Below are 12,263 nucleotides of genomic sequence, written 5' to 3'. Positions count from 1 at the left end.
CACACAGCTAAGAAAGTGTCTGAGGCCACATTTGAACGTAGGACCTCATGTCTCTGGGCCTGGCTTTCAATCCACTGAGCTACCCAGTTGCCCCCAAAACATTTTCTTTAGTATTTTCCTTTTGTTTAGAGAACACAGTCAGAAGGAGATGGAAAAACACCTTTCTGAGAGGTTCCTTTTTAAAGGGCTGAGTGCTTTTGATTCCAGGCTGAGGATAAGGATTATTGTTTTAAAAGGGCATCAATTGAGCCTCTTGGGGTGGATGAACTGGCTACAGTACTGGATAAATTACAGTGCTCGAGGCTCAGTTTTCCTAGCTATAAAGCAAAGCAGTTGAACTGAATTCCCATTCAGAAATACAATTATTCCTATAGCTAGTCTTTTTGAATTATGTTTTTGACTGAAAAATAGTACACTGAACTGTATTATGAAACATTTTGGCGGAAGGCAGTCTCCTTTGTCTCTAAGAAGCAGCATAGTGTATCAGAGGGATTTCCTCAAAGCCAAGAAGACTTGGGTTCAAGTCCCGCCTCTGACATACTCTGTGCGACCCAGGATGTCAATTTCTCTAGCCAGCTTCTAGGACTCTTGCTGCAGAAGGGCTACCAACCTGCATTGGTAGAGGGTGTTCTCAACTAGGAGTGCCCTACACTAGTGAAATAACAGCGCTAGTTCCTGTTCTGACAAATCATTTTGGCTTGCTGAGCCATTCCTGTCCTCTCCCCACAACATTCATTCTTTTGCCTCTCACACCGGCATTTCCCCCAGGTGTGCAAGGCATCCCATCCATAGCGCTCTTTGAAGGCTCCATCAAAGCTCAACTCAAGGGCTGCATCTCCTGATCCCTTTTCTTCAAATGTATTAAGTATCCTTTCTACACATTTTTTTGGCTTTATTTACATGTTATTTCTTCTCAACAGAATATGAGGCTCCTAGAGCCATTTTGTTTTTGTCTTTGTTATCTCTAGTACTTTGTTTAATAGATATTTAATAGATGGTTCTTGAGTGCTGTCTGTACATCAAGGGTTCTTAAACATTGTGCCATGGACTCCTTTTCAGGTTTTTAAATTCCTAAAACACATGAGAATACAAAGGAAACTTTATAGTGAAATGTAGTTAAACAAGTCCATAAGACCCTAGGTTAAGAACCTTGTCAGGCTTTATGGGGAGTTTCTGGGTTGTCTAGAGACAGAGGTTGACTTGCTCACTGACCTAGCATGTCAGAGGCAGGGCTTGAAGGCACACCTTTCTGACTCAAAAGGTTAGCCCTTTATCATTTTGCAGCCATGAGAAATATAGCCCAAAGGAAAAAAGCAGCAAAGCAAAGCAAAGCAGAAGAGACTTTAAAAAATATTAATGGACTTCTCCAAAGACTTTTCCTATTAGATTTTCTTATTCTTTTCTCCCTCAAAAGTCCTTGAGCATTATAAAAAGGATCATAGCTGGGGAAGAGCTTAGAGTTAATTAGTTTTAACCATCTTATTTTACAGATAGGAAATCTGAGGCCTAAAGAGATGACTTGCCCAAGATTATACAGTTAATCAGCAGAAGAGAAAAAAATTCACACTTAAGTTCCCTGTCTTCATATCTTAACACTTTCTACTTTACCATGCTGACTACAGAGTGGCAGGAAATATTCATTCTGGCCATTTCTCCCATAGCAAAAATGAGAACATTTGTATTGAGAAAGTAGCCATTGATATTTCTGGTAGCATCTCTTAGTTTATACTTCACCTGTTAATAAAATCTAAACCATTAACAGAGCTGCCAAAGCAAGTTTATTTGATTAGTTTATTTGACACATAATTAGGTTCATGTGTACAACCAAGAAATAAGACAATCCCCAAAGGCAGAAAAGATGAGAATTACACCAACAACCGTCTAGAAAGGAAAAGCAGCTGTACTAATTTCACATGATAATGTAATTACGTTCACAGCACCATTTATCTCAAAGATATTTAAAGTGCTTTACAAACCAACAAGGTTGTCTTTTGCTGCAACCCTGACAATTCTGGGAAATAAACACTACCTTAAAAGGAAGATCAGCAAAGAACTTTTTAAAAAAGGAAAAAAAACCATGAACACTGGGTAGGATATTGTATTTAATAAAGGCCTTAAAAGAAAAATCCAAAGGAAGTTATAGGTTGGATGACTAAGTCCTGAATCAATGCCACTTACACAAGGCAAGCTAAAAAAAGAATATAAACACTTGATTTCTTTGCTTCTGGTCCCATTAAATTACCAGAATTTAATTCTTAATCCCTTCAATGTCCTGCTTCAATTTGCACTGAAACTTCAAGTCTTGGTGCAAGAACTTAGTTTTCATGCTAGATATTTATAATGAGATAGGATAGTTCTTCCTTGAAATAGGCTTTGCCAAAAGCAAAGTTTAGCCCAAGTATGGTTTTAACAATTCTAGGCTGAACATTCCTACTAAATCATATACTTCTTTTGGAGTCAGTCACATCTGAAGTATACTTTTTCACGAATAAGGAAATAAGTTCATTAGCCCACCTATTTCTTACCTTTCTTTTTTGTTAAGATTCATACTACATAGTAATACTACTTATCCAAGGCACTATCCATTCAAAAGATAGGGAATAAAATATTAATTGGCTATATATTAATCAAATGTAAGCTACACCAAGTTTTGTGGCTATTTTTTAATTGATTAATTTTTGATTTATTTAATTTAAATTGATCCTTTAAAGCTTTAGGTCATGGTGGGAAACAAATTCATGTTTATATTGTCAACTTATGTGTCAGTTTAACAAGCAATGAATTACTCTGCCCTTGCCAACTAAGTTCTGGTGATCTAAAGTTAATCTCTTTGCAGGTAGCAAGCACTAACAACACTTTTTAAATTCCCTTATCTAATCCCCCTTACTTGATCTTCCCTACTGTAAAGAGAATTACAAGGCATAATTGACTCTCTCAGGTTTAATGATGGTACATGTCTCTGTGCAACCAAGAAACTCAAACTGATTTTTAGAGTCTCTACACACACATATATATATATATAATCCCTATATCCTTCCCTTTCTCCTACATAAGCACAAATTACATAGTAAAATATAATGAATCTGATAAGTTCTACCTACTGTTTTGGGTAGAAAACATTTAGATTCTGCCTAAAACTCAGTTTTGGAGTGCACCTGATCTGGCTTACCCTTTAATCTTATGCAACCCTCTGATGTAAGGTTTACTGTCAAATTACAATAGGAGTTTAAGAATATTGTATTTAAAGCTGAAATCTGAAATGAACTCTAGATTCTATATGGATCTGTGTTTCTTATGTAACACTTTGTTATCTCTTTGAGAAATACTGATTGGGCATCTATACAAAAAGAGAGAAGTGGGGTTTGATTTTTGAGCTTAGAGGAAATGAAGTATGAGGAAAATTTTCTTATAAGTAAGGGAAAGATTCCATATTTGAATACACACTCTTCTCATATAAATAGAACACAAATGATTCTGGAGAAGGATTTTCTTTTTAAAACAGTAAAGGAAAAGAAACATCTTTGATGAGTTGGGGATGACTAGGTATTAACACAGGAATTCAAATACAGTATTCTATATTAACAATGATTCATCAAATTCATTAATAAGCTTTAAAAGTTAATTAGTTGGACAACTTTACCAAATACTAAAACAGATAGGAATCATCCAATCTTGCTCAAATTAAATTATTTGGGAAATAAACACCAGCAAGAGATGCGGCATCCATTAAGAGTCATAAGGATAAAGGCAAAGACCTAAGCTTTCTGGAAAGTTTATTAAGGAAAATACTAATTGGGTTACTCCTAATAAAATAATTAAGGATAATAACCAATTTTGTTCCTCCTTTTCTTTTCTCTTAAAAAGTTTCATTTCCCTTTTCACAAAGTAAGCACTATAAATTTCCATTTCCCAGACCATGTATGAGGGGAGAAAAAAAAAAAAAAAAAGGAAGACCATGTAATAGTTATGGAATATACTGAGTACTGAAATAAATAGACTTCATGACCAAGGTTCACAAAAAAAGATATTAGCTACTGTTACCTAATCTGATACAAATACACTCACAATTCTTGGTCAAAAAAAAAAAATACATATGGCAACAAAAAATTTTTGTACCTGTTTGAACTGAAATTTGGAAAGGTGAACCTGTCAGTTTACTTTTTGTTTACTAGACTCAAATGGTGAGTAGTAAGGAGACAGCTGAAGATGTTAACACATGCACATCTATAAATAGATTTTAGATCTGTATATCTAAATGTCTATCTATAAACATGTAGATATAAATAAAAGTAGGTGTGATGTAATGTGCACTACTTTTAAATGTGTTTCTTCCAATCCAAAAGGTAAGATTTTTTAGCATAATCCATGTAAAAAATTAAAGCGAGACGATAAAGGTTTTAAAGTTTTCTCTTTGAAAAGATGGTATCTTACAGTACATACAAAAATACTCTGAAAATACATACGACTTCATTTACAAAACATTGAATCAAACATATTACAAGAGGAATTACATGGTTATGGTTTTTTTTTTTAATAAACTGCATGCTTTCATGAAACTTAAAAAATTACTAAGAAATGCACTGAAAAAAGCAGTGTAAAAAAAAGACAACACATGTAGTTTGTTAAATGAAGATTACAAAGGCCCTGAGCCAATTAATGTTCAGTTGTAATGGTCATTCAAAAATGACTTTTAGATTTCAGTAAAACCTACCGCTTGTTTCTGCATGCCTCGTCAGTGGAAAAAACCTTTTAAGGTTGTGGTGTAAAATGATGGTGTAGAATTGTCATGCCCAGTTAATTCCACACCAGAAAGATGTATACTTCTCATATATTATGGTGTTAATATTCATTGGTACTGGAATGAGTTCTGTTGCTCTATAAAAGCGTTGCAAAAACATGAATTAACCAACAAGGATGACATGAGATGTGGTATATAACAATTCTACCATTCATACACTGACTTTCAGTATCCTGGTTACATTTTGATTTTTAATAAAGATGCATTTCACAGACCTCCATAGGAGGCAAGTTAGAAAGGATACATGGTGCTTGGTGCCTGTATTTAATCACTGGACTAATACTCTCTAGTAACTAAGCACCATTTTGACAGAAATGCACACAAAAATTAGTTTAAATATTCTATGTGCCAACCTGTGGGAAAAATAATTTAAATCAACAATAGATAGAACAGACAAGTATATCTACACAAATTGGGAAAGCAGAAATGATACCTCACATTCATGTATCTGACATTTCACAACAGGGCTTCACTGACTAAAGTAAATATGTTGACATTTAGTAGATTACAATTATGGGACAATTTTTTTTTGTTTTTAACTTTTCAGTTCCAGACAATGATTATAACACAAGACTTGAGGAAGGGGGAAAAAAATCAGGACTATTCTATGGTAGTCCACAAGGGTAAGGATGGGTCCCCCCATAACAGAGGAAGCAAGCATCTAAAGTTAAGGCAATAAAACTCCTAAACTTAAAGCCATAATATAGTAGACAGTCTGACAGCAGGTGATTCTGGAAAAAGTTACACGTAGTAACAGGAATATCCTATACCATCTGCAGGTCAAAGTGAAGACATAAAAATTCAAAACCAGATCAGGGTTTCCAGGCTGATGACTGTAACTCTCACCGTATTTTATGTAGGACAGCAACTGCAATAAAAAAAAAAGAGTAGCTGCTTGTGAGCCACTAAACCATTGCATATTCTTTTTTATGTGAGGAGGCACATTGCCTTTACCGGTTAAGGGTCAGTCGGATGGAATTTTTAATGACTCGGATGTTATTTGTTGGAACAGGAGATGATGAATCTGGTAGTTCTTTACTGGGTAGTCTCTATAAGAAAAACAAAATCAATCAGGAAACGTTAACACAGACTTTAAAGATCTGACCACTAATTTAAGATACCAAGTAAAAATGATAACTCTAGTCCCTATCCTGCCACAAATCCTTTAGCTCCTAATTTAATACAGGTAAGTGTCCTAAGTGTATTCAGTATCTTCTAGTATTCATAAATAGCTTTTCACTCTAGCCTTTTAGTTCACATATTTAAGGAGTTCCACATTTCTATAGGGGTTGAGGGAGAGAAGAAAAATAGATAGGAAAGAAGGGAGTATCAACAAAAAGTAAAATTCCTGTTAATTATACCTCTTTTTACCTTCTTTCCTTAAAGGGGGAAATTAGTTTTCCCAAAGAAGGCAGGAAGACTGTAGTTCTTCAATAAGTCAGACAATGTTGCCAAACATATGGTGCAGGAAAGATGGGAGGGACACAGGTCATACAAAAACAAATGTGGTTACTGCCTTGGGAAGGGCAAAAATTACCAGAAATGGAACTTGGTATCTGATATTCATACACTTCCATATTATTTCTGCATTGCTTCCACAGAGAAGTTAATTAACTGTCAACCTGGATTGTTGTAATTTGTAAGAAGCTAAAACCCCAAAGAGATTTGTACCTTCTGGCCATCCTTTGTAAGATTATAGAAAGTGGCATCTTTGTGGGAGATAAGGGAAACACCAGGAAGGAAACTATCTGTGTGATGGATATAGCATCATTTTCTTACCAACAGTAATATATATATAGTATCCATGTTAATTCTTCTCAGTCCTACTGAACACATGTTCATGAAACTCAGAGAGCTTTCTCCAGCTCTTATTATCTTCTTTTCTTAAGTGCCAGGTATTTGCAATGTATTGTTGTTTAGTCTTTTTCAGGGTCACATGGCTAATGTCTGTCTTGAGGCCAGATTTGAACTCAAAGAGAATTCTTGAGACTGGGCCTGGCCCTCTAACCACTGTACTACTCAGTTGCCCTGTATTTACAATGCAGGGAGATATAAAAATGAACCACAGCATCTCTCCTCTCCCTATTATATACGGAAAGTTCTTGCTTTATGTAAATGGATTATTATACAAACCTCAACCTAAAGCATGTTTTCACAATTTGAATTTGCCCCTGGAGTGGAGAAGAGAGATAAAGGTAGGAGGGAGTCACATTCCCACAGGAAAGGAGGGGGGAAAGAAGAGGCAGCTTGGGACAGAGAAGTGATAATGGGTGTATGTGTATGTTTGTCCTAGAAAGATGGAAGACAGACATAGAGGGGCTACAGCAGGGCACAGGTCTCTTTTCTCAGTGCTGGAAGTCTCAAGCCAAGCTCCAGTGGTCTCTCCAGGTATCTGTTATTCTGATTTCAACTTGGAGGGTTTTGGTTTTTTTTGGGGGGGGGGGTTAGGTGGGGAGGGGGTGCAAGCAAGGGTGGGACAGCAGGTAGGAAGATGCAGAGCACTGAACTGAGGGGCAGGAGCAGAGCATATTATTGTATAGTGAAGTTAACAGATTTTTTTGAATGTAGATTTCTTTCATAATTCTTTAGATAGCTGAATTTGCATAATGAGAATTTATATAAAGCAAGAACTGTCTGTAGTCATTTTCAAAACAACCTTTAGGCTTGGGTGAAAAAAAAAATGCTTTTTCTATCCCCAGGAGGTTGCTAGATTGCAAGGTAGCATAGTTGATAGAACACCTAATATCAACCATAGCTGGGCCTGTCCTTGATTGCACAGCCTGCAAAAGACTTAGAAAATGGTTCATGTAGAAAGTGCAATAATTCTTATTCCAATGGGTGTTGGGCATTTTGTTCACTGTAAACTTCCAGAGACAGTCTTTCCCATGATTTACATAAACCTGTTTTCTGATTGATCTGCCAAGAGATTCTATTTTATTATTTGGGGAGATTCCATTTAACCTTAGAACATTAATTGAAATTTTATTAGTTCTGATTTTTATATTTTATGATCTCCACCATGAAACTACTATATATTTAATTAAATGCCAAATTTTCCTATAATGTAATTATTTGTTCAACATTAGATTCAAAGTTTATATTGAAAAAGTATTATGAATACTATTTGTTCTTTCGATAACAATACTATATCGTAAAATATCAAACCTTTTATTGTGATAAAAGATGCCATGGCATCAGATTTTTGTGTTCAATCTCTACTTGTTTCTTAAAAACTAAAACAGAAAAGGAGGAAAAAAATTTGACTATGGAAGTCCTCCACGAACCCAATTTCTCTAGCCTATAATGGATTCTTCTCTGAACTCCTAGAGTATTTATAAAGTTAGTAATATGCAGCTTAATATATTTAATTGTTTGGCTTTATATATTTGTCTCCCCAATTAAGTCATGATCCTTGCTACAGAATTTTTACTTATAAACTATTCATTACCTGTAGTCTAGATGTGTCAATGGTTGGAATAGGCATAGACTCTCCTCCAAGGCTATCCTAAAAGGACAAAAGCAGGTAAGTGAAGCCTTTTCATTTATTGTGAAACAACTTGTGACCATAAATGACTCAGTTCTTACAAAGATAAAAAACTGTATTCAACACACATGGAAAACAAGATATTTAATTTGCCTTGCTTCTCAAACAATATATTCTTCCATTTATTATTATGCACATTATGATGTAGTTCTTTATAACTAAGTACTTAAAATGAACATTACATACTCACCATAGGTTTTCTCTTCCCATCTTTAGGAGCACAAGATTCTCTGAAAGCTGAATCAAGTCCAATAAACTATAAGAATAAGGATTGGATATGTATTAAAATCATTTGCCGTCACATAAACAATCTTTAATATATGGAGAATGACAAATATATACATATTACAATCAACTAGCACAATACTTAAAAATTAGGGTAAAGTCAGTACAATTGAACATTTTTCTTTTTATGTCACTTTCAGCCTCTACAACATGAGGGATCATACTGATTTAGTCAGAAGTCAACTACTAAATCCTGCAAAAAAATTACTCATGCATTTACCACCACCTGCTGGACATAAAGCAGATCAACACTATCACCTAAGCGGATAATTATGATAGGTATCTTAATTCAAAGTCAATAGTCATAGCTTTTATGTAAGTCAAGTAAATTGGCTTTAATTTTTTTAGCATCTTAAACCTATCACTGATAGGGGTACTTAGGACATAAGCTGTTGACACGATTCTTCCATACTGTTTAAAACATGTCCAGGTTTTCTGTTTTCTCTAGCCTCCTCTATTATTCATCTAGATCAGGGGATGGTATATGATCTGTCATCTGTTTTTGTACAGCCCCATGAGCTAAGAACCATTTTTACATTTTGAAATAAGGTTTAATTTTATTAAAATCGGTTCTAGTTTGCTGACCCTTAATCTAATTCCTCCTTATAATATGGTTGAATCTACTCCACTGACATGCTACTTTGGAATATTTCATTCAATACACAATGGGGCATAGGGTGGAGTGGCAGAGAAAAGTTCAAGATGTGTAAGGTCTGCACAGCAATGAGCTAAGTAGCTGTGATTCAAAAACCAGCACAGCTAAATTCAGAGTGGGTTTTGAGCAAAAGGTTGGCAAAGAGGTAATGGCTTTTTTTTGTGTGTGTGTTTGGTAGCAGTCGATCCTCAGAATAATCTCCTAAACCTAAGGAATAAAAGGGTAGTAATCTCCAGTGGAAGAAATACTGATATTGAGACTATAAACTCCCTAACAGTAGAACTGTGTCTCATCTTAACTTTTTATCTTCCTAGTGCCTAGCAGAGTGCTTGCCCACAGCAGGCACTAACTAAAATGTTTAATCCCAAAGTGCTGAAATATGGCTGAAGATATTAAATTTGCTTTAAAACAAAACAAAAAACAAAACCCCTTGCCTTCTGTTTTAGAATCAATACAAGTATCAGTTCCAAGGTAAAAGAGCAGTAAGGGGTAGGCAACTGGGGTTAAGTGACTTTTTCAGGGTCACAGGACCAGGCAATGCTGTGAGGTCACATATGAATTCAGGACTTCCTGCTTCTAGGTCTTGTACTCCATCCAATGAACCTCTTAACTGTCTCTCAATTTGCTTTTAAGAAATCAGATGAATGGAAACTTTCATGAGAATTTAAACAACGTATCAAAGTATTTTATATTTAAAAACAAAACAAAATAATACAGTCATGGGTAGGTTAAGCCAATATAATTATATCTAAAAAAGTACCATTCCTAAATTAATACCTAACCTCATCAAAGTACTGCTTTGAAGGACTAGAATTTTAAATTCATACGGAGGAAACAAAAAGTCAACATTTCAAGGAAAAGTATAAAATAAAAAGTGAGAAGACTCTCAGCACAAGATCTCAAACTATACTACAAAGTGGTAATCTTTGGTACTGATTAAAGAATAGAAATTAAATACTATACAGAAGTAAATGAACATAGTACCATAGTATTTGATAAACTCAAAGCTATTTGATAAAAACAGCAGAGAAAAACTAGACAACAGCTTGGTAGAAAATAGGCATTTAACCAATGTATCTTAGTATAGACATCTCTCAAGAGTTGGGTATTTATATTATACCAAGATAAAATTTCAAATGGCTAGTAAGGTGATCTCATAAGAAAACTTGAGAAGCAAGGAAAAATTTAAACTTTCAGATCCATGGATAAAGAAGAGTTCATGATCAAACAAGGGATATATAAAGGATCAAAGAAGATGAAATGAACAACATAAAATGTTAAAGGATCTGCATAAATAAACCTAATGCAGTCAAAATTCTAGTGAAGATAGGTAAATGAGGAAACAACATTTGTAGCAAGTTTCTGTTAAAGACTGCATACCCAAACTGCATAAAGCACTGGTTGATTTATATGATTCTGGCATTCCAATAGATAAACAGCCAAAGATTGTGCAGAGGTAGTTTTCAAAGCAAGAAATCTAAGCCATCAACATCCATATGAAAAAACGCTCCAGATTACTAATAATTATACAAAGAAAGTCTGAGCAGAATGCCAAGGAAGAAAATGACAAACATTGGAGGGGCTGTGAGAATAAAGGCACACTAAATATTCTGCTGGTAGAGCTTGTGAACCATATGCACAAAATATTTATAGTAGCTCTTTTCATAGTAGCCTCAAATTGTAAAGTAAGGGGAATGGCTAATCAAATTATGGTATGTGAATGTAAAGGATTATTGTACCATAATAAATTATGAAATAGATAATTCTATAGAAAACTAGGGAAGCTTATATAAAATGATAATAGCGAACAGAATTAGAACTATTTATACATTATGAAAAAAATTTTTGAAAGACTTTAAAACCGATGATCAATGCAATGATAGGCCTTAAGTCTAAAAGACTGCAGATGAAACATGTACCACCTCCTGCCAGAGGCGATAAGGCTTAAAATGTTGAATGTGACATACATTTTTGGACATGGTCATTGTGGGAATTTGTTTTACTTAACATTTGTTATAAAGATTTCCTTTTCTTCTTTCTCAAGTCCAATGTGGCTAAGGAGTGCAGTAGGAAGAAGTGTTAATACATGCTTGTAAAATTAAACACAAATGGGAAAAAGTAGAATAAAACAAAACCATTTAGGTTCTTAGATTAATAAGAGGACTGAGAAAGCCAATGGGGAATGTCTGAAGTAATTGTTAGTAGCATTAATTAGATCAAAAATCTAAACAGAAATTGTCCATACCTTTTCTATGTCTTTCAACCTTTTGGGAGATCCATCTAAGGAAGGTGAATGAGATCTTTTGGATATAGCACTCTTAGATGTTACACTTAACATCCCATTTTGATGTTGCTGCCCTTGGACTAGATTATGGGATGTTATTATACGAGGAATGACATTTCTTCCTACTACAGTTGGAATGGTGCAGATAGCTGGAGGTGATATGGCTTTTATTGTTGAATCAATTTCTGCAAAAGAGGAATTCTTTTAGACTATCACACATACAATGGAATCATTAATAGCAAGAAGTCTAGATACATACTTGAACCAATAACTGGGATAGATAATCCTTGAATTGGAGGTGAAGGAACAACATCCAATGGCTTTTCTGCAATGGTGGCAGGTGCCATTTCATCAGGTTCAGCACAACTGCTGTTAAAAAGAAACAAAATCTAAATTGTCTTATGATTTAAAACAAGCAAATATTAGCTTTAAAATAGGTACTGCTACAAAAAAAAATTCCATATTACTCTTAGGGCTTCCGGAATTATGGGAAATCAATGAGATCTTTAAAACTTCAAACACAAAAATGAATTTTTTTATTATCTGTTTACTTGTCAAAATTCTCCATTAATAAGCTTTCATTCTTGTTCATTACACAGAAAGATCAAATGAATAATTAAAAACTTTCACTAAAAGACTATATTTGAGAACTCTTTATAATCATTTTCCCAGTGAATTTTTCTCACTTGTCATTCCA

The 12,263-nt window shown here is 34.6% G+C and overlaps 1 protein-coding gene across 1 annotated transcript in view; it reads right to left on the bottom strand.

Moving 5' to 3' along the window:
• Positions 1 to 4,391: 4,391 nt before the first annotated feature.
• Positions 4,392 to 12,263, bottom strand: part of PAPOLG (poly(A) polymerase gamma) — a 49,025-nt gene continuing 41,153 nt past the window's right edge. Inside the window, exons 18-22 of the mRNA XM_044660673.1 lie at positions 11,826 to 11,935; positions 11,528 to 11,751; positions 8,533 to 8,598; positions 8,247 to 8,303; positions 4,392 to 5,847 (exon numbers count right to left, since the gene is read on the bottom strand). Coding sequence (XP_044516608.1) covers positions 5,749 to 5,847; positions 8,247 to 8,303; positions 8,533 to 8,598; positions 11,528 to 11,751; positions 11,826 to 11,935 — 556 coding nt within the window. The 3' untranslated portion in view covers positions 4,392 to 5,748. The remainder of the gene's footprint in view (positions 5,848 to 8,246; positions 8,304 to 8,532; positions 8,599 to 11,527; positions 11,752 to 11,825; positions 11,936 to 12,263) is intronic.

The sequence above is a fragment of the Gracilinanus agilis genome, chromosome 2, assembly GCF_016433145.1.
Source record: "Gracilinanus agilis isolate LMUSP501 chromosome 2, AgileGrace, whole genome shotgun sequence".
NCBI lineage: Eukaryota > Metazoa > Chordata > Mammalia > Didelphimorphia > Didelphidae > Gracilinanus > Gracilinanus agilis.
Note: the sequence above shows the minus strand (reverse complement) of the source record. Positions and strands in the feature narration are given on the sequence as shown.